This window comes from Cynocephalus volans, chromosome 2 (genome assembly GCF_027409185.1).
Source record: "Cynocephalus volans isolate mCynVol1 chromosome 2, mCynVol1.pri, whole genome shotgun sequence".
NCBI classification, from domain to species: domain Eukaryota; kingdom Metazoa; phylum Chordata; class Mammalia; order Dermoptera; family Cynocephalidae; genus Cynocephalus; species Cynocephalus volans.
The window spans coordinates 68,271,649-68,299,138 of NC_084461.1; the positions used below are offsets into that span (position 1 = coordinate 68,271,649).

Below are 27,490 nucleotides of genomic sequence, written 5' to 3' on the forward strand. Positions count from 1 at the left end.
CTTTTGGCCCAGCACCAGACTGTCCTTTGTCCACTGTGCTGCAGTGTCATCTTTGTTATAAGTCAGATCACTAACTATATACCATGTGAGTCTGTTCCTGGACTCTATTCTATTCTACTGGTATGTTTGTATGTCCTTGTGCCAAATTATGCTTCTTTATTGTAGCATTAAAATATTGAGCCACTTCATAAACATGGTACGTTCCATCATTTTATTAGGTCTTCCTTAGTTTCTTTCAATAATATTTTGTAGTTTTCTGTGCAAAGCTCTTGCTCTTTTTGTTACTTATTCTGATACTGTGGTATATTATATCGTTAGAAATTTTTATTTTCATTTACTTGTTGCTAAAATGTGGGAAAAAGTTGACTTTTAGATACTGAGCTTGTATACAAAGATCTTACTAAATTCACTTATTAATTCTGTTAATTTTTATAGATTTCTTTAGATTTTCTGGGAACATCATCATGATATATAGGAATAATGACAGTTATATTATTTTCTTTCCAATTTTTATACTTTTTATTTCCTTTTCCCACCCCACCCCCCACTTTTTTAATGAATGGATTTTGAATTTTATCAAATGCTTTCTCTGTGTTGTGTCATTGGAGATCATCATAAAATTTCTTTTTTCTGTTAATAGTGGTGAATTACATTGATTGGCTTTTGAGTATTAAACCAATCTTGTATTCCTTAAAAGCTCCAAATGACCTATATAACTTTAGATTGGTTTATTAATATTTAACTAGGGAGTTTTACGTGTATATTTATGGGTGAAATTGGTCTGTAATTTTTCTTTCTTGTAGTTTTCTCGTCAGGTTTGGGTATCAATATTATGTTGGCCTTCTGAAATGATTTGGGAAGAGTTCTCTCTTTTTCTGTTCTTTAGAAGAATTTTCATAATATTGGTGCTATTTCTTAAAGGTTTGCAAGAATTCAGGGGGGACCTTACCTGTGTTTAGAGTTTTTCTTGTGGAAGGGCTTTAAATTACGGATTTAATTTCTTTAATAGATTTGGGATTATTAGATTTTCTATTTCTTGTGTCACTTTTGCTATTTTCTAAAAGAGATTTGATCACTTCATTTAAATTTTTAAAATATTTGGTTATGCCAGTTATTTGCTTGTTCATAACTGGCTTATTAGTTTTTAACCTCTGTATAATTCATTTTATTTTTATTGTTAGTTCATCATTCTACTCATACCAGACTTCTTTCCCTGTTCTTACTGTGCGAGGCTCTTTCTGTTGCCTGAAACACAGATTCACTCAAGTTCATTCAAGTAATTGAGGTTTTATTAAGGCTTATTATAAAACCACATGAAACCTAAGAGAAAGGAATCGCACAGGAAGAACATGATCTCTTCACAGTTTGGCATCAGGGGACTGGAAGTATATGGTTAATTAGGATATGGGACAGCTTTAGGGATGGAATGGGTTTTCTGTTTTTCCCCTTAATACAAAGACATTATAACAGTTTACTTTGATCCCTTGTTATTTGCGTGAAGTTCCTCACTTCTTCTTGGCTCTTCTCTTTTTTTCCCTTTATTACTAACTATCTCTTTACCCCTGCTCTGTATAACTTTTCTTCGTACCTTTTGTTTCCTCATAACTTCTTATTCATGGTCCCTAGAGCCTTGTGGCTTTGTTTTATGATTCTTTTCAGCCTCTGCTCTGTTTACCAGCTGATTTAACCTCTCCATTGTTCTAAATTAACTCTCAGGAGATTTTTTGATTGGCTTACTTTGAGAAAAGCTTTTATGCTAGGCTCATTGTTCAGTTGTGAATTGGCTACTGTTGACCAGTCAAGTATTACCAAGCGTTGGGGTAATTCCTTTGCAGAGGACTGCAGTTGGACAATTTCCCTTAGATGGGGTATGTACATGGCAAGTACTGTAGTTGATAAATACAGGAAAGTTCAAGAAAATTAAATCATCACAAGAGTTACTACTCTTCTGCCTCCTTCACACGCTCTGGTAAAATGCCAGTGAATAGTTAAATGCTGATAAAACCAATATCTAGAATTTGATATTATACTCTCTTTTAGTAGTCATCTACCTATAACTGATAAATTCATGTGCTGCCAATCCAAAATAGGGCCTTGGGCAATTAGATATGTAATACCTGTAGTTTTAAGATGAATAAATGGAAATTGATAGACTTTAAATATAAGCAATATGAAAAACACCTACATAAGCAGATTAATAAATATTTAGTAAGAAAGCCGTAGTAGTTGTCCAGTTCAGGTTACTTCTTATTTCCTTTTTTCTATCTGGAAACAGCTGTGCATGCTGCTAAGAATTCACTTTTCTGCACTAGCTCAATTCAGGGTTCCTTTTGTCATACTTATTGGTGACATATTTAAATATGCCACAAAGCAATGTTTTGCCTAATTAGTTTCCTTTTACAGGATAATTTGTAGCTATTACATAAAAGCCCCTCTGGTACAATAAGTGAAATTCCTTTTTGATTTTCCAGGGGGACTCAGAGAGAGTAATGATAATTACTGGACCAAACATGGGTGGAAAGAGCTCCTACATAAGACAAGTTGCATTGATTACAGTCATGGCTCAGATTGGCTCCTATGTTCCTGCAGAAGAAGCAACGATTGGGATTGTGGATGGAATTTTCACGAGGTAAAAACATTAGTTCTATTTGAATATATTTCTGAAAATAAATCAAACCCACATTGTCAGATGAATTTTCTTTTTATGTACGTATTGAGATGAATAGATTTGCTTTTAAAACATTCAGAGCTTAGAAGCTTGAAGAAATCAGTTTGTCATGAATATTAATATTAGAAAGGACATAGGAGATCATTTTGTCCAACAGTTTTCAAGTTATTTTTAGTTAATGACCTCTTACTTTAAACAAAATCTTATGTAGAAAATCAATATTTAAACAGTTAAGAGCAGATCTGCTCTCTGCCTTCCAGGCGTGGAAGGCTTGCAGTCTTGTCTGTTAAGCTCTATAGACCACAGTCTGAAAACTAGTCCATTTTATAGGTGGAGACCTGAGGACAGACTGAAAAAGGCACTGGACCAAGATAATTTAATTCATATTTCTTTAACTGACTGGGTCTTACCCTCAATATATAAACCTAAATTTTTTGTCATATTGGGAATATGGGTGAAATATCCTAGTCTCACTAAGGAGAATTCATAGTTTTACCTATTTGACACCTTAAGATTTATTAGTTCTTAAAGTATTATTTATATTTCTTACATGTACATTTTTAAAAAGTAAATGTAGTCTATATTTGTATGATCAAGGTCTGTGTGAAGAGTGTCTGAGTTATTTTCCAGCTTTACATTTATATAATACTTGACTCTGGAATTACATCAGAATGTATTAAGGCGCTTGAATAGACATTGAAATACTTTAGGGCGTGGTTTTTCATCTAAGAGTGAACAAAGCAAAGCAACCTAGATTTTGTTTGATGCCATATCACCAAATAGATGTTATTCTCATCTCCATGTGTTTGTAGTTAACTCAATATAAGAATTGGAAGAATCTTTAGTTTTTTTAAGTTGTAATTTTCTATTTGGTAAGAAAAATATACTAGATATTTTATTTTGGTTACAGCATTAGGGAGAGTAACAGAAAAATTTAATAAAGAGAAGAGAAAATGAAAAGAAAAATGAAAAAGCATTTTGGGCAATGTAAAGTGATTTGTCTGAAGAGAATCTTGTTATTGAGCAAAGTATCAGTAAGGAGTGTTTGTAGACAAAAATAATAGAAAAGAAAAAAAGGGTTTGTTTTGCTAATATAACAAGAAGGCTTGAGATAGGTAGCTGCTTTTAGAGTTTCAGTGGCTCTACAGTTTTGTTGGCCTTTTCTTTATAGTTGTAGGATGGTTGCAGCAATTCCAGACATCACATTCATATTCACATGAAGCAAAAGGAGAAAGGAACTGCCACAACTTCCCTATTTTTTCAAGGAATCAATAGCTTTTCAGAAGCCTCCCAGAAAACTTTTGTTTATATTTCTCTGAAAAGAACTATGTCTCATGGCCATAATTGCAAGGGAAACAGATATTAAGAATTGGATTTTGTTAAGCAAGGGACAGAGTGGTTGGGATTGGGTTCAGAAGTAACCAAAAAATAGTTTCTGCCACAAGGAATGAATTCAGTAATAATAATAACAGCTAACCTTTATCAATGTGCAGGTACCGTTCTGTGCCCTTTATATAAAGTACATTCAATGAGTACAAGTCTGACCTTCTGGAAAAAGACAAACCACACTAATTTCAAGAAATTTGGGTATTTATCCATTCATTTTCATTTATTCATTTTTCCAACATGTACTAACTAGAGCATCTAACATATAACAAGCACTGGGAATACAAAGCAACCATAGTTGCTATTTTTATGAAACTTACCTAATAGAGAAGATCAGCGTTAACCAAATAATCTTATAAGAAAATGTAATATCACGTCTGTGACAAGTCTACAAAGGCTATATACAAGATGCTTTGACAGGCTGTGGTCAGGGAGGTCAGGGGAAGACTTCCCTTAGAAAGTGACTTTTTAGGGCCGGCCTGTGGCTCACTCGGGAGAGTGCGGTGTTGAGAATACCAAGGCCCCGGGTTCGGATCCCATATAGGGATGGCCGGTTAGCTCGCTGGCTGAGTGTGGTGCTAACAACACCAATTCAAGGGTTAAGATCCCCTTACCAGTCATCTTTTGGGGGAAAAAAAAAAAAAAAAAAAAGTGACTTTTTAGCACCTTTCTAAAGGATGAGTTAACTAATCAAAGAAGGAAGGAAGAGTGTTTCAGACAGAGCAACACACGCAAAGGTCCGTTAGCATAAAAAACATAGTGAGTTTGGATTCCCATACCAGGTGGCTACCAAAAAAAAAAAACATTGTGAGACAAGGGACTGAAGGGTGGTCCTCTAAGGAACTAGATTCTAAATGAAGCTTAAGAATAGGTAAGGGCAAGTTACATGAAGCATAGGCCATGTGAAGAGTTTATCCTAAGAGCCATGGGAGTCTATTGAAGAATTTTAAGCAGGACTTGGCATGATCATGTCTGCAGTGGCTGCAGTTAGATGAGAGTAGTCCAATCAGTAGGCTTTTGCAGTGGTCTTGGTGAGAGGATCAGTAGCTTGGACTAGGTGTGTAGTGCTAGTTTAAGTGGAAAGGAGTCATATTTGAAAGATATTCAGGAAATAAATAAACAGGACTTGGTGAAAGATGGGTATGGCAGCTGAGATAAAAGGAGTCGTCAGAGATGACAGTGGTTTGTACATCTGGGTGGAGGATGCTAGCATTTACTGGAAGAGGGTGATTTTTTTTCATAGATTCTGATTTTATTTTTGTACATAAGTAGAATTATTCTGGGACATTTAAGGAGAGCTATCATGTAGGCAGCTGGATAAAGTTTAGAGTTCAGAGGGAGAGATCAAAGGTAAAGATATACATGTGTTGTGAGACCTCTTTGTGTAAGTCATAATCAAAGTCCTATTATTAAAATTTATCCTTTTTTCCCTTTAGTGAGGTATCTTAAATACTGGACATTATGTCATTTCACCACTGCATATTTCAGTTGGACATTTTCTGGCATAACCCCAATGCATTATCACACCTAATGAAACCAATAATTTCTTGGTATTATGTAATACCCAGTCCATATTCAAATTTCCTCCATTGTTTCAAAAATGCCTTTTTATGATTGATTTGTTTGAATCAGGATCAAAGCAAGGTCTACACATTACATTTGAATTTCATATCTATTAAACATTTTAATTAGTAGCAGTCATTCGTCTCACCATTTTTTTCTTTATTCCACAGACTTGTTGGAGAAACTAGATTGGTTGTTCTAATGAATGTCCCATATGCTGAATTTGTTTACTTCCTTGTGATGTCAAAAAACTTGTTCCTCTATTCCCTATATTTTCTGAAAATGAAAATCAGCTGGGGAGGCTTAATCAGGTTGAGGTTCAATTTTTTAGCAAGAATACTTTCTAGGTAGTGCTTTGTGTTTCACATTGTAGCATGTCAGTGTCCAGTTAACCCTAACAAGCATTTTTTTAATGCAGTAGAATACAGTAGAAGAAAAAGTATCAGTAAGTTACAAGTAGTAACCCATTTCATTCACTGTGAAACCCATCTTCTGTGAAACTATTTTTTCTTATACACAAACATCTGTATATATAGTCATGATAGTTCGAAAACTCCTGATGTAAGATCCCTGAGGTTAGGACCCTAGCAAAAGTGAAAGGATTAGTCTTAGACAGAGACATTTCCTCTATAATAAAATTGGAGAGGGTCTAGGTAAGATTTGGGTAGGTTTGTACTTTTGTTAAGATGAAGGAGTCCCCATTTGGTGGCTTTTATTTTCTTCTGGAAAGTGGAGGAGAGAAGAATTCAGGAGAGTGGAGTAGAGTTGTTGTGCAGCGTAGCAGAGTACGTTGGCCAAAGAAACACAGTAGTATTGATGGGCAGTTCTGGGGCTCACTGACGGTAATGAGTTATGGTGGAACAACACTGCCTACTGGGTGGCTTCCTACAGCAGCTTGGGTGCAGGCTTGAAATACACAGTTGGCTTACTTTATGGTGTGGTTTTGCCAGACAAATGAAACTAAAAAACATGGAGTTTAAAAATTGGCAAGTGTGTGTTTGAAATGATGGACCATGGAACTTTTTTAAAAAGGAGAATCTGAAAGGACAGGGGAAAGTAGAGTGGTAGGTGGGCAGAGTCCTGAGAGGATTGAGGAACAATCAGCGCTGAAGTATTGTGTGAGCTGGAAGGAGAGGCAGTTGTCTGAATAGGTGACTGTTTAGGTAGGAAAGTTTATGACTGTAATGACATCCAGGTTGTGACTCTGGTGTTGGATGACTGAGGTAGATAGAGGAGAAGGAGACTGGAAAGAGGAGATTGATGACTGAGCTAGATCATATTGGCTGGTTTAGCCACATGGACGTTGAGATCCCCTGAAATGATGGTGGAGCTCTTATTATGGAGAAGAAGACTATAAACCAAGTATGGATGAGGGGGAGCGATTTGAACTTGAGTTGCCGACAACATGGACAAGGGGAGGATGTTACAGTTAAATGGGACAACCTCAGAAGAGCTGTTTTTATTACAAGAAAGTAGAGCCTAGAAGTGAGAGTAGTGAGCAGAAGAACCTTTGCAGTATCACTTGCAAACAAGTAAGTAAACAAATAGCCATTTCTTGAGAGAGGGGCAGGGGATGGTCTGGAGAGGAAAGGGAGAGAGTGCCCTTGAGGAGAAGGAGTTGAGGACATTAGGGGGGTTGCTGGTCATCTGGCAGCTATTCTAAGGTGCCCAGTATCTGGGTTTAGGAGGAGGGGAGGTGGAGAGTTGGATAAAGCTTAAGAAGTGTACAGCAATATAGACTTGATGTTGGCTCCAGGAACCACAGAGTACACACTTAGGATTCCGACTGATGAGAACTTGGAAAAGAGATGTGGTGCATTCAGTTTCAGCAGTTGCCCTGAGAAGAGTGTGGCCTGGGTTAAGTGGCTTGGGCACAAGTCACACCTGGCAGGGCAGTGGTGGACCCAGAAGCTATAGGTGCCATGCACTGCAACCTAACTGGACTGGCTGACAGTAGCCCTGGAACTCCAGACATGGTGTCTGGACTCAGAAGCTCGTCTGTCAAGCAGGGAAGAAATGGGTAAAATGCGTGTGAGAATCTGATGACAATGTCACTAACGTATATTAGTAAGCACTCACTTTGGCCAGATATCATTTATTTCTCCCTGCCTCAGATCTAATTCCAGCCCTCATTACTTCTTGCATCTTATTGCAGGCAGGCATTCTTTTGCTGCCCTGCCAGCCTTCATTTTCTCCTCTCTGCAATCAATTTTCATGTCCCTGTGTGGTGCCTCTTTGAGCACAGCTCTGATGAGGTCACTCTCCTGCTCATGAACCTCTTAATCACCCCCATTGTAGTGAGAACACATCTCTGAGCATGGCAGTCAGGACGCAGCAGGTGACCTCCAACAGTGTTAGTCTTATCCCCATTACCTTTCCTCTCCTCCTGTCACCTCTCCCAGGGTGACAGAGATGCAAAGGATTACTCAAAGCCCATTTCTCCAGAGCAGTAAGAGGCCCAGAAAAGGTTAATCCCAGGCAATTCCTTCAAGAGAGAAGAATTCCTAGGAAATAACCCTGAGTCAGGTTTTCTCCCAGTTTTTATTGTCCAGGCAAGAAAGTTACAGAAAAGGAACATAGGTGGTTACAAAAAGAACAATGAGATATCCATCATGGCAACACTCAGTTCCCCTAGAAACTTAAAGAAACAGCTGAAGACGAGGTGAGGAACATTCCCCAACCATCAACCCTGAAGCCTTTAGCTCACATACTGTCCCATCATTAGGTTTAGCTGCACCAAGGACGACTGCCCTTAGAGCCAGCATTTTTGCTGTGTTACAGTTTTTTGTCTACAACAGGGACTCTAGTCCTGGGAAAGTTTTGTTTTTCCCAAGCTTAGCATTTCTATGTGCAATTCTAAAAAGTGAGGCGATTCCTTAAACTACAGGGCTGTGTCCTTGCTAAAACTACATTTGCTTTATTAATGTTGGTATCCTCCACGTCCTCCTTATGTGTCAACCAAACAATTCTTTCTGAATTCTGAGAAGGTATTATGTGCTTTCCCATTTGTCTTTTTCAGTTGATACTATTTCCTGCATCAGAAATATCTTTCCTGCTATTTTGTTGTTGTTGTTGTAATCCCACCTATTGTTAAAGAGCTAACTCACATGTGTCCTCCTCCGTAAAGCCTTCCTTGATTCTCACAGCCAGAATTAATCTTTCTCATCTCCGTACTTCCACCACACATGTGTTTCAAGCTTTACCAATTTTAGGTAAAGGGCCACAAAAAATGATTACATTGTGTAATGTTGAATATACTAATTATCCTGATTTGAGCATTACATATTGCACACAGGTATTGATATTAAATGTGGTACCCCACAGATATGTACAATCAATTATGTTTCAATTTTTAAAAAGACTGGAAAAAGAAAAAAGCTTTACCATTTTTTGTTTTATAGTTATTTGTGTGGATGTCTACTCTCTACTATTCTGTCATCCATTCCCGGAAGATATTTCATATTTTGTACATTTCTTTTCCCATTCCCTTAACCTAGAACTTTGCTTTGTGCATATAACAGACACTGAGAAACAGGGCTATTGAATGAATTGACCCATATGTCAAGATCTGGCAAATGGAAATGTTCTGTAGGCAGTGGGGAGTCCTTGAAGACTTGTGAGTAGGGAAGCAGTGTGATCAGAGCTGCAATTTAGGTTTCAGGAAGATCCGTCTGGCAGCACTGTGAAAGAGAACTCTGCCAAGGGATGATGTCGTGTGGTCATTCTTGGGGAGATCCTGAGCATCTTAATTAGATTGATGGAAATGGAAATGGACAGGGAACAGAGGAGATATGTTGTACAGTTAGAATTGACAGGCCTTGGCAACCTCAATGGATTAAGAAAGATAGATGAAGAAATAGAGAAAAAGATTAAGCCATCAAGCCTAGCTGACCAAAAGAATAATATGGTGGTTTTTCCAAGAAATTCAGGCAGAGAATCTGATTTGAGAAATAATCTTGTACAAGTGGCACAGCAAGGAGGATACATGATAGATGGCCATTACATTTCCATGTTATCTGTGAAACTGTAATGGCCCAGTAACGAGATCAAAACTGTATTGTGCTAAAAACACATTTTTATTAAAACCTTGCTGTGTGTCAGGGTCTCATGCCACATGTTAAAGATATAAAGCTGGATAAGACAACTTGTTCTCAAGGAGCTCAAGTGCACTGAGTGATGAAGAAACAAATCATTATGGTTCAGTAAGATTGTGCAGTGCTAGAGAACCAAGTATATGTGGAATTATTTGCTTGCTCATTCATTCATTTATATTGATCAAGCCTTCTTCCAGAAAAGAATAGAGGTAGTTTGCAGATGATTCCAAATAGCTTAAGTCAAAATGAGGATGAGGGCTTTAAGAGGAGTCAGGAATGAGGCTTAAATATATATATCCCATAATGACCACTACTGTTGTGGATAAGCTACAGATCTGCTCAAGGTTTCCACAAAGGTCAGTTCGTTCAATTAAATAGTTCACAGTACCCAGAAAACCAAATAAATTACTTAAGAAGGTGATAGAGTTTGGATGTGTTGTCCCCGCGAAAACTCATGTGGAAATTTGATCCTGGGTGTGGCAGTGTTGGAAAATGATTGAGTCACAAGGGCAGAAACCTCATGAATGGATTAATGCTCCTCTGGGGGGGGGGATTAATGAGTGAGTTCTCGCTCTGTTAGTTCCCATGAGAGCTGGTTGTTTAAAAGACCCTGGCACTTCCTCTCTCTCTCTCTCTCTCTCTCTCGCTCTCTCTCGCTTCCTCTTGTCATGTGATCTGCTTGTACCCGCTGGCTGTCTGCCACTTTCTGCCATGAGTAGAAGCAGCCTGAGGCCCGTGCCAGATGCAGCTGTCCCAGAATCATAGGCCAAATAAACCTCTGTTCTTTATAGATTACCCAGTTTCAGGTATTTCTGTTTAGCAACACAAAATGGACTAAGAAGGCAACTTAAAAAAAAATTTTTTTAATTGTATTTGACAACAATTTTTTTTTTTTTTGAGAGCAAGAGACTTAGACAACAGTTTTAAATAAAACCAGCTAGATGTAGATATTGGGTAATATCACACAGACTAGTTTTTATTGGGTCCCTTTGTTTAGAGTTCAGGAAACAAATGTTTGATTATGTTATTCTTGGACCACAAGCTCCACTGATACAGAAATTGTGCCTGTTCTGCGCACCTTTGTATTCCCCATGTCTTGCACATAGTAGATGTATAATAAATATTTGTTGAAAAACTGACAATAAAAATTTCAGTGTAAATAGAATAATGTGTTTGACATGTGTATATTTCTTAGACCAGATTTCTGGAATCTGGTTGAAATATCTTCTGCAATTCAAATACCACCTAAAATAGTACATTGGAGCTTAACCAGGTTTTTCCACAGCTCCCAAAAATTTATCAAATTTTTGTGTAACGTTTGATCTTGTAAGGAAAACATTTAAGTCGAGGTATAGACAGAATAAATTATCGTTAATACTGTGGTAAAGAGCAAAGTTCTACTGTCATGGACCTTAGACTGTCCTAGCAACATTCTGTGCATAAGTGATGCTGAGTAAGAGGAGATCTGGACTTCATGAAAGTACACATTGAACTTAATTCCTCAATCTATAGCTAATCTGGACTCTTGTCCCTAAAATGGGAGGTCATGGGCAAATCTGAGTGTCAGGCCATGTTGGCTATTAAACTCATCTTATAGAGTGCTTCCTTCTCTGTAAGATGGGTGTAATTGTGGTACTTATATTCTAGGGTTGTTGTGTAGTTTACATAATGCATGTAAAACACTTTTTCTAGTATAATAACTGCTCAGTAAATGTTAGTTATTATTTTAAGTCACATCTCCATGAAGCTTACCCTGACCACTTCATCCCACAATGATTTATTTACACTGAAATCTTAACGTACTACTTATTTGAACACTGACTTATTTTGAAGTCTTATTTCAAGTTCATAAGTGGTTATCCCATGCCATCATGATATTGTACACTATTTGAGGAAAAGAACTCCATTCCATTTTGTATTCCCTATCCTACTTAGGATGGTAGTAAGTACAGGTATTAATACATAGTCAATCAGAAATGAAATTATTTTCACTTTTTTCCTGGAAGTTTTTATTAATCTGAAACATACCCAGAGATATTGACCTCATATTTCAAGACTGATCACAACTGTAAAACAATTAATTAACAATGAATCATTTAAGTTAAAAAATAAATATGCAGATTATGAGGATTTAAATACTGAAATATGGGACATTTCCTGATGCTTTGCCATTTGGGTAGCTGTTGGTTTATGGACCTCAAGGTCATGTTTGTAGAAGCGGTCTGCCATGGGCCCTGAGTGTCCCTGAATGTTCTTACTTAGGTTGCCAGGAAAGCCCCTGATTGTTCTTTACCTGGGCTATTTGCTATTTTTCAGGGTTGTGCTTTCAGCAAACAACCTTAAGGAATATAGTGAGTCATTTCTCAAAAAGGAAGCGTACTTCCGTTGCTGTATGCATAGCCTCCATGGTGGGTCCTTTACATAACCCCTCTGATGCAAACCAATATGAGTAATAAAGCCCTTTGTCTCTGACCCCTGGGTCTCATGTCTCCTGCCAGCATCTGCAAAACAGTTACTTGTTTCATAACAGAAACTTGCTAGCTTGTAAGCAGGGTAAAGTCCCAGACTTTGCACAGTTTTTGATGGGTTGATAGGATTCTCTAATCTCTTGCTAATATTAAATAACCCCAAAATGTGAGTAGACAGTCTGGGTATAGGAAAGAATGGGGGCTTTAGAGCTAGAAAACTCAGGCGTCATTACAACTTCACCATTTTCCTGACTGTGCACAAATTTTCATTCTTCTGTGGCCTTGAGAGAAGTACTGTGCCATACTACAAAGAGTCAAGCATATTATACTTAGGTACAAATACCACTTTTGCCACTTATCAACTGTGTGACCTTTTCAAATTACTGTTTCTCAGTGTCTCAGTTTTTCACCTATAAAATGGAGATGATATTGCTTACTTCATAGATAGTACTTGAAAATGCCTGGCACATAGTAGGTACTTGGTAAATTTTATTTTTCCTCCCCTTTCTAGATTCTATGTCATTAGTATTTGGAATTAAAATTCTGTCTTCATATAAAATTTTGTTTCATATAAAACAAAAAAGTTTTCTGACTTCACAGGTTGTTTTGAGAATAATTTTTTTAAAGGATGTGAAATCACTATGAAGTGCTATTTTTAGTTACTATCATTGAAAGAAGGTAACCAAATATAATCCCCCTCTTCCCCCAGCACTTTCTCTCTCAGAACACTGTGGCTTTAATAGGGTTGAGAATCTAGGATCCTAGAGACACCTCCCACACAGAATGGGGCCATGGCAGTACTGAGGAACTCCCTTTTCTCAGGAAGTGGCAGACACGGAAGGTGAGCATCTTCCACCATGCTGAAGGCATGCCTTACTCTCAAGATCAGCCTGAAGGAGCTAGACCAATTGCAATCTCTGTGTAAAAGAACAATTAAGCTTTAAACCTTACCAATACCAAATTCATTGTTTCAGTATAGTAGTATCTATTCTGAATTAATTCCATCAAACACATCAGTTTTTTCAGCCACCTGCAGATACATTTTACATTTACCTGATCGTGGTGAGTAGTGTTATGTGGAAAAATATGCTTATACAGTACATGAAAGAGAGCCAGTTACAGGCTGGCCAGCTAGCTCATTTGGTTAAAGTGCAGTGGTATAACACCAAGGTCAAGGGTTTGGATCCCCATATTGTCTAGCCAACAACAAAAAAAAAAAAAGCTGGTATTCATTATGATTCCACTTTTTTATGAGTAATTATATATGTAAATATATGCAGAGAAAACCATCTAGATAGAAATCTATATTCTGAAATATCATGGGGGACATGGGGTTATGGTGATTTCTCTCTTCTTTCTTTTGCTTATGAATACTTTAAAAATTCTGAAAGAAATATGTAACAAAAGTACAACCCCCGCCACCTAAAATTAAGGGCAGTATTGGTCATATTAGATGTTTTATAGGAATCTAGTGAAATGCTTGGTCATTGTCTGCTAACTCTTTTTTCCAGGGCAAATTTCTCTCTTCCCAACTCAATGGTATGGAATTTGGGGTTCTAAGCCTTAATCCTTCCCAGGTACCTCAGCATATCATACCTTACTTTTTGAAAAAGTTTTTAGTTGTGCTATAAGTAACCCTAGTTCATCCTTCTGAGGGATTTTCATAATAGAAACATTGCTGTTTGTACATCTAGCATCTAAGGCAATGATTCTTAACCCTCAGTGCACATTGGATTTTTTTTAATGGAGCCTTTGAAAAATACTGATGCCTGGACCCTACCCCCCTGAGATTCTAAGTTAGAATCTGAGAGTCACATTTTTAAAGTGTCCTGGATGATTTTAAAGTGCAGCTGAGGTGGAGAAGCATTTGAAGCTCAAGTGGAGAAGCCTTTGCTGGAAAGTTCAGTTTTTTAATGATGACAATAATAGATGCTTATTATGAAAAATATTTAACAGTTTAGTAGAGTATAAAGTGAAACAAAAACATACCCCCTTCTCACCAGGTCTAGCACTATTAACAGTTCTTTATATGTATAACCTTCCACAAGATTACAACTACACATAAATCTTTTTTTAAACAGTATCATACTAACCATTAACAGTATATAGTTTGCTTTTGCTTCCTAATAGGTGGGGGACGTATTTCCCTCTCAGTCTTGCTCTTTTTTAATGGCTGCAGTGTATCTGCAGTATGGATATTCTTTGATCTGTTTAACCTCAGAGAGCTCAGTCTGGAATGGACTACTCTCTAATGTATGGGATATGTTCCCTGCCCATTCCCCTGTCCTCCTCCTATCTTCCTATTGGAAGATTGGAAAGGAATCTACTTGGGCAACATTAAATTATGTTCCTATGATCTTTACTAAGATATAGTTTAATATTATGCCCTCATAGTTTTCACTTATTTATTATGAAATAACTAAGATATATAACAATCCCTCATGTACCTACCACCCTACTAAAGAAAGAAAGCATAACTGATGCAATTGAATCCCCAATCCTCCCCAATCCCATTGGCATCCACCCCGCCCCATCTAACTAACTGCTTGTCCTTGACTTTGGTGTTTATCCCAAGCATTTCTCTGCATTTTTATTACATAGGTATGTTTTTTGAAACACTGCATAGAATTATTTGATATGCTTTTAAACTTTGTGTACACTATATCACATTATATATTCATCTGCAAGTGACTTTTTTCCCCTCAGTGTTATATATGTGAAACTTATCCATATGGGTGCATATACTTCTAGTTCATTCATTGTTGCCTAATCATGATATTCTGTTGTATGCATATATCACAGTTTACTTGGTTTTCTTCATAGATATTTAGCATGATTCCAGTTTTTTGCAGATACAAACAGTAATGGTACTTGTCTTATATTGGTCTCTAGTGCACATAAGTGAGTTTTTCTGAATTTAGGATATATCTAGAAGTAGATTGCTGAGTTGTAAGGAATATGTACCTTTCATGTCCTGCAAGAGGCTGTACCAGTTTATAATCCCACCAGCAGTGTGTAAAAGTTTGTCTTCATGCTTAAAATTAAATTAGAATAAGAAATTCCCATTTAACGATGTTTCTGTATATTCCCCCAAATGGCTCGTAAAGACATTTTCATTCATATTACTTAATGTTCTTTATATGAACTGCCATCTGGTAAATTACTTTTTAGCTAATGCTAGAGAGTTCTTTTTTTTCTCTCCATGTGCATACTGTGACTGTTTACAAAAGATTTGAAGCAATACATTGGCCTTCCTTGACAAACTGCCAGGCTTCCTGTTATCAGCCAATGGCTGCTTCCTCTTTGATTCCTTTTTGTCTAGGCGGCCAAGACAGCAAGGGCTAAATTCAAGGCTCAGGTGTTGGAACACATTTGGTTTAGTTTTCCCCTTCTCTTCTTACATGGGAGTATTTTTCTAGCGTGAGTCTTAGAACAGCTGCATCAGAATCATAGGGATGCTTGTTAAAAATGCTGTTTTCTAAGCCCTACCACACATCTTTTTAATTGGAATCCCTAAGGTGGGACCCAAGAATTGGCATTTTATAAGCTAAATTTGCTGTCTCAAATTTCAGAATCTCCTCTGTGGTTTGTAGTCTTAGTTTCATACTCATTGTAATTTTTTTTTTATTACAAATAAGTTGTTCATCACTTCAAATTTTTTTTGTTCTCAATGGAGAAAATATTAAAATCTAGCAGAATGAGATATTTGCATAAGATTTGGCCCCAAATTTTCTTTAAATTGTCTATTTGTATATTATCAATTGGACATTTAGAATACTAGATTTAAATTTGTGGATCTCATAAATAGTGCCCCCTATGTGCTGGGCAATGTGCTATAAGAATAAATAAATGTATAAAAAGTTGTAAACAGGAGGCTAGGAATCTTTTTTTTTATCTTGAATACTATAACCTCAAATGAACCTTTTCCTTAAGAAAACTCAAATTTTTTTGAAGTAGAGTTTTGGCAAACATATATGCTTGGCTCTAATTGATATATTTATATCAGTGTATTGTAATATATGCACTCATCAGTGAAATATTTCTAGATGTGTATTTCCAAGGATCGTTGACATCTTTGAATGCATTGCTGAGATAAAGATCTATTGTTTATTATCCTGGTGAATGCAAACTGGAATCTCATTCAACTTTTTAGACTCAGTAATTAAGTTTTAGAAAAGCAGTGAATCATTAAGTCTGGTTAGAAAATAGTCTGAATAAAGCAAAACAATAGGCTGCTTCTCTCAGCATAATTTATTTCTAGTTATGCCAGTTAGATGTTTGTGGAAAGGAATATTTATATTAAGTGGCCCATAGTTAATAATTTTCATGCCATGCTACCCACATAAACTCCCTATTCTAGCACCCAGCTTCAGGGAGTGCTTTGCACTCAGATTGGCACCAGTATGTTTATCATGAAAGAGAACTGGAAGGTAATAGGCATTCAGGTGCTTAAATTAAATTATTTTTAATTGTTTACTTTTGACTTTGTGCATGATAACTAATTTGTTTGCCCAATTTAGTTTAATTCAGCAAATATTTATTGAGCACCTACTGTGGAGTATTTATACTCTATACAAAATATATTCATGGACAGAAAGAAAGCACCTTGGATCAGTGCACGTCTTTCATTCTTTTTTTTGTCTTTTTTGTGACCGGCACTCAGCCAGTGAGTGCACCGGCCATTCCTGTATAGGATCCGAACCCGCAGCGGGAGCATCGCCGCACTCCCAGCGCCGCACTCTCCTGAGTGCGCCATGGGCTCGGCCCCAGTGCACGTCTTCTAATTGGTAGTAAATACCAGCACTAAAAACCACATGATAAGTGACATTTCACTAAATGAGTAAGTTATGATATTATTGGCATCAGAAATGCTGCCTTATGTATGTCTCTGTGGTTTCTTTAGCTCCTGTAGCTGTCTAGCAAACACGAGAAATCTCATTTCAGCTTTTTGACGGGAAGTGCTTGTCTGAATTTCATGCTTGTTCTCTGAGAGGCTGCCTTAAAGTCACCTGAAATTTTGGTTTTCAATGCAGATTCCAGACAAATCCACTGACTGTAGATCCTCTGGAGATAGTGTTATAGTAGGTATGATGAAGGGGACTCTTGAACTCTTTTTTTTTTTTTTAAACTTTATTTTTTTTAGAGCAGTTTTAGGTTCACAGCAAAATCAAGTGGCAGGTACAGAGATTTCCCATACCCCTGCCCTGCATAGCCTCCTGCATTATCAGTATCCTCCACCAGAGTGGTATATTTGTTACAAATGATGAACCTACACTGACACATCATTATCACCCAAAGTCCACAGTTTACATAAGGGCTCACTCTTAGTGTTGTATATTCTGTGGCTTTGGACAAATGTATAAGGGCACGTATCCATCATTATAGTATCATAGAGTATTTCACTGCCCTGAAAATCCTTTGTGCTGTGCCTTTTCATTCCTCCCTCTCCCTCAACTGCTAGCAACCACTAATTGTTTTACTGTTTCCATAGTTTTGCCTTTTTCAGGATGTCATATAGTTGGAATCATACAGTATGTAGCCTTTTTGGTATGTAATACAATTTTATTTACTAATAAAGTTATTTCACTTACTAATACATATTTAAGTTTCCTCCATATCTTTTCAGGGTTTGACAGATCATTTCTTTTAATCACTGATTAATATTCCATTGTCTGTATGACAGTTTATCCATGCACCTACTGAAGGATATCTTGGTTGCCTCTAAGTTTTGGCAGTTACAAACAAAGCTGCTGTAAACAAACATCCATGTACAGGTGTTTGTGTAGACATAAGTTTTCAACTTCTTTAGGCAAATACCAAGAAGCACGATTGCTTGATTATATGGTAACTATATGTTTAGTGAGATATTGTCTTCCAAAGTGGCTGTACCATTTTGCATTGCCATCAGCAATGAATGAGAGATCCTTGCCAGCATCTGGAGTTGACAGTGTTCTGATTTATGGCCATTCTGATAGGTGTGTAGTGGTATCTCATTGTTTTAATTTGCATTTATGATATGGAACATTTTTTTCATGCTTATTTTTTATCTCTATATCTTCCTTGTTGCGGTGTCTTAAGGTCTTTTGCCCATTTTTTATTCTGCCTGTTTGTTGTCTTATTGTTGAATTTTAAGAGTTCTTTGTATATCTTGGATAACAGTTCTTTATCAGATGTGTCTTTTGCAAATATTTTCTCCCAGTTAGTGGCTTGTCTTCTCATTCTCTTAACAGTGTCTTTCTCAAAACAGCAGTTTTTAATTTCAATAAAGTTCAGCTTACCAGTTATTTCTTTCGTGGATTATACAAGTCATCACCATACCTGAAGTCATCTAGGTTTTCTCCTGTGTTATCTTGTAGGGGGTTTTTAGTTTTGCATTTTACACTTAGGTGTATGATCCATTTTGAGTTAATTTTTTGTGAAGAGTATAATGTCTGTCTATAGAGTAACCTTTTTTTTTCTTTACACATGTGGAGGTCCAGTTGTTCCAGCACCATTTACTGAAAAGACTGTCTTTACCCTGTTGTATTGCCTTTGCCCCTTTGGCAAAGATCAGCTGACTCTTTTTATGTGGGTCAATTTCTGTGCTCTCTATTCTGTTCCATTGATCTATTTGCATTCTTTTGCCAATACCGCACTATTTTGATCTTTGTAGCTATATAGTAAGTCTTGAAGTTGGGTAGTATCAGTTTTCCAACTTTCTTCTTCTCCTTTGATATTTTGTTGGCCATTTTGGGTGCTTTGCCTCTCCATAGAGACTTTAGAATCAACTTATTAATTTCCACAAAATAACTTGCTGGGATTTTGTTTGAGATTGCATTGAATCTAGAGATCAAGTTGGGAAGAACTGACATCTTAATGATACTGAGTCTTCCTATGCATGAACATGGAATATCCCTTTATTTATTTTGTTGTTCTTTGATTTCTTTTATCAGAGTTTTGTAGTTTTCATCATATAGATCTTGTACATAGTTTGTTAGATTTATACCTAAACATTTTATTTTGGGGAGTACTAAAATAAATGGTATTATGTTTTTAACTTTAAAATCTACTTCGTTGCTGATACACAGGAAAACAATTGGCTTTTGCATGTTAACCTATCCTGCAGCCTTGCTGATGGAGTTTGGATGTGTTGTCCCCTCCAAAACTCATGTGGAAATTTGATCTCCAATGTGGCAGTGTTGGAAACTGATTGAGTCATGGGGGTGGATCCCTCATGAATGGATTAATGCTCTCCCTGGGGGAGGGGGATGAATGAGTGACTTCTCACTCTATTAGTTCCTGTGAGAGCTCGTTGCTTACAAAGACCCTGGCACCTTCTCTCTCTCTCTTGCTTCCTCTCTCTTGCTTCCTCTCACCATGTGATCTGCTTGTATCCGCTGGCTGCCTGCCACTTTTCTGCCATGAGTAGAAGCAGCCTGAGGCCTGTGCCAGATGCAGCTGTCCCAGAATCGTAAGCCAAATAAACCTCTCTTCTTTATAAATTACCCAGTTTCAGGTAATTCTGTTATAGCAACACAAAACTAAAACCCTTGCCATTATCCCTGATTAGCTCCAGGAGTTTTTTTTTGGGGGGGGGGGGCGACTCTTGGATTTTCTACATGGACAGTCATATCATCTGAGAATAAAGACAGTTTCATTTCTTCCTTCCCAATCCATATGCCTTTTTTTCTTTTCTTTTCTTATTGCATTAAGCTAGGACTTTCAGTATGGTGTTGAAAAGGAGTGATAAGAGGATCTCATTCCTGATCCTAGTGGGAAAGCTTCAAGTTTCTATCATTAGGTATGATGTTAGCTGTAGGTTTTTTGTAGATATTCTTTATCAAATTGAGGATCAACTATTCCTAGTTTAGTGAGAGTTTTTATCATGAATGGGTACTGGATTTTGTCACATGCTTTTTCTGTTTCTGTTAATATGATCATATGACTTCTCTTTAGCCTGTTGATGGGGTGGATTACATTAATTGATTTTCAAGTGTTGAAACAGCCTTGCATACCTGGAATAAATCCCAATTGGTCGTGATCTGTTATTCCTTTTATTACATTGTTTGATTTGATTTGCTAATACTTTGTTGAAGACATTTGCATCTATATTTATGAGAAATATTTGTCTTAGTTTTCTTTTCTTATGTCTCTAGTTTTGGTATTAAGGTAATCCTGGCTCATAAAATGAGTTAGGAACTATTCCCTCTTTTTCTGTCCTCTGAAAGACTGGTATAATTTCTTCTTCACTATTTGTATAAAGTGTTCTTAAATGTGTCATTTGTAATTTTTAAAAATAAAATTTGTTTTCCTAATTAAACAAGAATGTTAAATTTAATACTATAGAAAAACTCAAAAAGGAAAAACTTTTAAATCACCTATAATTCCACCACTGGAAGATCATTGTTTAAGTTTAGGTATATGGCCTTCCAGGCTTTTTTTAAATGCACACACGTAGTGGTAAATCATTTCTAATTTCATTCCATTCCTAGGTTAATGTTTATGTATAATTAAATGCTATACAAATTTACTGTTTCACATTTTTTATCCCTTTTAAATACCATGCAATATCTATACATCTTTTAGTAATTGGTATTCTTTTGCAGCCTTTTCTCTTCTTGGACTTTAATTTTTTGGGTTATTTTCTTTCTGTCTGTGTATCTCTTTCAAAAGTTATTTAGGACATTGGTTACCTTTTGTAAAATTTACGTAATATACAAAAAAACCCTCCAAAAACTAGACACCCATACTAGACAGTGTTCTGCAAACTTTTTAGCAAAGTGAAGTTAATGAGCTAACACAAAAGTCTTCTACACAAAGCACTTAGAAGACCAGTATTGTATGATTCCACTTATATGCATTACCTAGAATAGTCAAATTGATAGAGATTGAAAGTAGACTAGAGGTTACCAGGGGCTGGGAAAGGGGAGAGTAGGAGTTGTTTTAAAGGATACAGAGTTTCTATTTGGAATGATGAAAAAGTTCTGGAAATGGATAGTAGTGATGGCTGCACAACATTGTTAATGTACTTAATGCCACTGATGTACACCTAAAACATGTTAAAATAGTAAATTTTATGTTGTGTATAGTTTACCACAATTTTTAAAAAGCATTTAAAGTACATCAATACAAGTAACATTGACTGTTTCACAATTTTAATATTAAACTCCAATTACTTTTCATTCAATATGAAAAATCCTCTTTCTCCCTAATTGCAGTATTTCTCTCTTGTACTAGCATTTTCCTTGTAAAAGGCTCAAAGACTGTGATTTGAACAGAGGCCCACTCTATTTCTTATAATTGAGATATATCTACAATATTATCTCAAAATAACAAGATCTCATAAAAACAAACTCTTATTCAAATTTTCATGAAAGTGTTCTTGATTTTAGAAACTGACTCAAAACAGTAATAATTTCTTTTCTCCATTAATGCTTTATTAAGCTTTGTTGACCTATATAAGGGTTATAGGCAAGGAGGGAGTAGGGGGATTAGAAAGATTAGTCAGCCACCACTCCTAAAAATATCAGTGATTTTTTTTTTTCTTAATCACATAACTGTAACCTTCTTTCTACTCAGAGAAAACTAAGATGAAATAAATCTAAAGAACGCATTTTCCATTTTTTTTTTACTATATTTGATTAAAAATAGATAGAATAATAATTACAAATGTTCTGGAATTCCTCAAATCTGTATCATATTTTAACATTTGAAAAATTTCAGAATCATTATTCAATAGTATGTCTTGTGAATCATTGTTGATTTAATAAAAAATTATAAACCTTTTTGCTAATTTATATCCTGCCTTCAAAAACTTATTTTAGGCAGTTTACTGTGACATTTACAATATAGCAAAATAATAAGAGAGGAGAGTGGTATCAAAAAACATTGGGTCAAAGACAAAATGAGGATAGAAACGTATGAAACATTCTGTTTGTTAGTATAAGATGCTGTTTTCTAGTAACTAAACTAGAATAAATAAATCAAAAACTATACATTTCTTAAGGAACATTAACATAAAATATCTTTATCAGTAAACAGATTCCACAATACTTTGCCAGTAGCCTCAAAGCACAAAGGAAGATATAAGTTGAAATCCTTTTGCTCCTTGCAACTTTTCCCACAAATGGTCAGTCAGTTCTTTTTTATTTTAATCTTTAATTTTGGACATTCACAAAATTAACTCTGGGTTGAGTAAGTTGTATTACAACCCTGGAAACAAATCATTCATTTCAATATGTACTGAACATCTTATTTACAAGACATTCTGCTTAGTATTTGAGGAGAATTCAAAGGTAAATCAGTCAGGCCTGTTCTCAAAGAACACTTCTAGAAAGATGACAAAGAAAAATCTCTGTGGTCAAATCTATGAGAAGGGATCAGGGACAGCTACACAGAAGTGGATAAAAGAAGACAAGGCTTTCAGTCCACAGAAAGAGAGGTAAAAGACTTCCAGGCTAATAGAACAATAAGGAACAGCACAGAGGGATAGAGGTGTGTGGAATGAACTCTGAATATACTAAAAAACAGTGAATGTTACACGCTTTAAAAAAGATGGATTTTATGGTATGTTAATTATATCTTAATAAAGCTGTTTTTGTTTGTTTTAAAGTATATCCCCATGTGTCAGGGATGGCAAGTATAAATTGTCATGATAGGGACACAGGATCCTGGGGCTGAAGGAGAGAAGATTGGAAAGAGGTGTCGGGCCAGAGCACACAGAGTCTTGAAAGCCATGCTAGAAAATTTGAGTTTTAATTTCCAGGGGTTAGGAAACCATTTTAAGTTTTCAAGCACAGGGATCAACAAGACTCAATTGATTTGAAAAATATGAATCTGCTGGCAAGGTGAAAGATAGATTAGCTGTTAGGGAAAGTGAGGGTAGAGAGAAAAGTTAGGCTATAGGAATAGCTTAGAGCAAAGAATATAACCTAGTGAAACAACAATGAGATTGAAAGGAGTGTGTTAAGGACTGGATGTTGGAGATTAAGTGAGTAAGAAGAATGAAAAAATGCCAAATTCTCATTTTCATATTTATAGAACAAAAAAGTACTGTATTAGTTTTCTGGGCTGCGCAACAAATGATGACATATTTAGCAATTTAAGCAACAAACATTATTTCAAAGTTTCTGTGGTTTGCAAGTCCAGGCACAGCTTAGCTTGGACAGGGCTACGGTCATGGTGCTGGACAGGGCTGAGTTCTCACCTGGAGGCAGAACTGGAGATGGACCCATTTTCATTCTCACTCAGGTTGTTGGCAGAATTCATCTCCTTATGGTTGTAGGGCTCAGGTCCCTAACTTCTTAGTGGCTATAGGCTGAGGACTGCTGTTAGATCACGTGGCCCTCTTGCAGCTTAGCAGCAAACTTCTTCAAAGCCAGCTAGGAAGAAAGTCTGGTACCAGTCGATTAGCAAAATATATAACATCATACAATCATGGAATTAATTTCCCATTATCTTTGCCATAGTCTGGTGGTGAAAAGCAAGTCACAGGTCTCACCTACACTCAGGGAAGGGAATAATACAAGGGGGTGAACCTCAGAAGGTAAAGATCACTGTGGGCCCCTTGGGATATGTCCACCACAGGTACTTTTCAGCCTCTTACTGTATGTAAAGCAAGGTGATCGGAGATCAGAGTGTAGGCTTCGGGATCACATCAAGCTAGGTTTGAATCCTGACTCCATGACAGACTAGCCTTGAGCACTAAACCTGTGTCCTCATCTGTAAATAGGGATAAAGATCTATCTCATTTTGGTAGTGTCAGGACTACATAAGATAATGCAGGTGAAGTACTCTAGTCAGTGCCCAGAACACAGGAAAATGCTCAATGTTGTTCACATACATTATCACATTTGAACCTCAACCACCACAAGGAATAACTAATTGAAAAGTTCATTTTCAATTATATGATTTGCCCAAGTTAAGTTAGTTGATTGATTTTGATTTAGGGTTTGAAACTTAATCTAGTGTACTTTCTGCTGTATTAATGTGAGCATGAATTAAAATCGTGGGACTTGAGAAGAGATGGGACCTTAGGTTTTCTGTCAACCCCTGCTTTTTACAGATGAGGAAGCTGCAGCCACGCAGAAAAGTTACCTACCTTGGCCGAGATGATGCAGCACTTGGTAGCTAAGCTAGGGCTAAAGCACTGGTCTCTTTACCCAAGTTGCTGCTTTTTCAACTGTATTTAGCTATGTGACATAATTTATAAATGGCATAATTTAAAAATTTTTAAACATCTTATAGACAAGAAGCTCATTTTTCAATGTGATAGCTAATTTTTTAATGTCAAGAAATTGATATACAGGAAAGTTCAAAGCCTAAGGCCTAAAATAAGAATTTTTTAGATCTCAAGTGACAAAACTCAGTCTTTCTGAATGCCTCTATTGTGTAAAATGTGATGTGCTGCTTTAAATTTAAGTTAAACTAAATTAGCTACTGATGTGTGTGCATATGCTCACGTCTATATTTATTGGCTCTCTATATTTTGTTCAAACTGATTCCTAAGGGTACTCCAATGATAGTAATGAATACTTAATCAGCATAGAAGATTACTAGCAGCCATGTTAGAGTAATATTTCCTATATGTTTTAATCTATTGGAGTTAGAAAAGAAGGCTTTTTTATGCTGCTTTCATTTAGTATCCATTTATCAATCTATCTTTGTGCCAGATGTTTTGCTAGAGAAAGGGTCACCAAATGACCAGTAATCCTCCCATCCAGAGATAACTACTCTAAACATGTTGATAACCTTTTATATTTTTCTGCAAAAGTAGGTTTTAATAAAAGTGACATAGTATAATACTTCAAAAAAATAATTACAGAAGCAATGGCTGTCACGATAAAAAGAAACTAAAGTGGTAGGGAAGGCACAAAACTGAACACTACAAGACTTCCTTTCTTCCCCCACCATTCCCACACACCACCAGCGCCAATGCCCAGCTCTTCCTCACTGGAGGCCACCCCTGTGAGTGGGTTCTGATGTGGTTCTCCTGGCAATTAACATTATAATTTGTATAAAATATTCTTAACTCTACTTTTAAACTGATCAGCTTTAGACAGTATCCGTTGACTCTTGCTGTAAAATATGAAGACGTTTATCAAGTCATGAGCTTCTCTTCTCCTCACCTCCCAATTTTTAAAACTGTTTTCACGTTTGCCATTTTAAGGTCTCTAACATTTATAATGCTATAATTATCTCTTGTGCTTTTTCATAGGCTAGTGTAAAAATAGAAGTACCCAATTATCGGTATTTACATTATTACATATGTTAATGCACGTTTACTTTAGAACTGAAATATGTATAATTCTAAGATATTAAACTGATTAAAGGGGAATTTTTTAAGCATTCCAGCCTAAAACTCTTCTCATTTCTTTCCAGCTTTTTTCACTACTTCTATTCAACCACGACTATTCCTTATATCTCATGGTATTCTCTTTCAGCACAGGGGCATTTTCTTCAGTTATTTCATTACCTTTATTGTTTCTGTCTTCTGTACTTACTAGGTGGGCTTTAAACCTTCTGGACATGGCCTCCATGTTTTACAATTATCTGTAGGGGGGTACTTCAAACTTTTGTGGAAAAATAGAGTTGAAAGATAATTCTCATTTTTTCCATAAACTTTTTGAAGTACCCTCATATGTACTTTTCTTGATTTTTCTCAGAGATTTCTTTGAATTTATCCTTCAGGTTAGTAACTTGGTTTTCCACAGCATCTGTTAATTCCACCTGTGCAGGGAATTTTTTGAATGATCATATTTTTTAACTTCCAAATTTTTTTGTTTCCCAGTTGTTCCTTTTTTGATGGACTGTTCTTGTTTTAAGTCTCTGATGTTCTTAATCTCTCTAAGGATACTAAATAGAGGTTATGCTTTAATTCTGTTCATTGAATTGTATTTTTATCCATATATACTCTATGGTAGTTTTGTTGATTTTTCTCAGTCCTTCTCTTTTATACTGTTATTTTTCCTAGCAGTCCTCAAATTTTTCTTTAATTCTGGATGCTGCCCATGTATCTAACTGGAACACTGGCATGTATTTCTTCAGGAGCTGGATAGGTACTTCATGCTGGCATGTACTTCTTCAGGAATTGGATAGGTCTCTTTCCCTAGCAGAACCTGTCACTGAATTTAAAGACTTTGGTGACTTAGTTTTTTCACATATAGTATATTGTGACCATTTTACAATGTCAAAAATTTTAACACACCAGTTTTATTGATTGCATAATTTTTTATCATAGTATTACTGTTTTATTCTTGGGCATTTGGTTTTTTCAACTTTTCATTAAACAATGTTATAAGGAACAAACTCGTGCATGTATTTTTTTATGCATCTCTGATATTTTCATCTCTGATAATTCGTGGAGTGAAATTTATGTGTCATGAAAGACTTCTGATAAACATTGCTAAATTGTCTTTTGGAAGATTATAACCAACTCACAGTGCGACATAAAAATACCCTTTATCCCTACACTCTTGATAGTGGCGGACATGATCATTCTTTTTAATCTTTGCTAGTTAATATAGATGCTGATTACAAATAGCATTTCATTCCTTTGTGAATTTGCTTATTTGAACAGGTTCATGAATTTCTTTCTTTTGTAAATTAATGCTGTATGTCCTTTGCCTATCTTTCTGTTAGATTGTTTATCATTTTGTTTTGCTCTGTGAGACTTTATTTTGGGAGTATTAACACTTTGTCATACGTGTTGCAAATTTTTTTTTAGTTTGTGGTTTGCCTTGAATTTTTTCATTATGTGTTTTTTCCAAATGCATGTTCTAGTGCCATATATATAAAGCTACCCCATGCACCTGTACAGAGATTGTTTCACCTATATAGCTTAGTATGCTTATGACTTCTACTTTTACATTAAACTTTTACACCCATATACATTTATTTTGGAATATGGTTTGAGTTAGGGACACATCTTTGGTGGGTTTTTTTGTTTTTCCCTGAAATAACAAATTAGCTAGCATCTTTTTTATTGACATTCATCCTTTCCCTCCTAATTTGAAATCTCACCTTTGTCATATATTAAACTTTTTGTGTATCTGCCTAAAAATAACTTCCCCAGGAACATCTTATAATTCCTGAATTTCCTGAGGAGACCACTCTGTTACTTTATTGTTTGTAGAAAGCACTAAAGTATAATATTTAAACTTCTGTATTAAAATCTTATACAGTGCTTGCTTGTTATCCTAAATCTTGAGAATTAAAGACCTCCAAAATATTTCCCTCTTCAGAGTGTTATCAGCCAAAGATTTATTTTTGTCAGCTCCCAACCTGCCAGGAAGAAAGGCAAACAGTGGTAAGTCGGCATCAAGCACTATGAT

At 36.1% G+C, this 27,490-nt stretch overlaps 1 protein-coding gene across 5 annotated transcripts in view; it reads left to right on the plus strand.

The window, feature by feature from the left end:
* MSH3 (mutS homolog 3) overlaps positions 1-27,490 on the plus strand; it is a 183,102-nt gene that overhangs the window by 130,227 nt on the left and 25,385 nt on the right. For all 5 annotated transcript variants that reach the window (XM_063085678.1, XM_063085681.1, XM_063085682.1 and 2 more), the window contains one exon: positions 2,472-2,629. In XM_063085678.1, the coding sequence (XP_062941748.1) occupies positions 2,472-2,629 (158 nt within the window). The remainder of the gene's footprint in view (positions 1-2,471; positions 2,630-27,490) is intronic.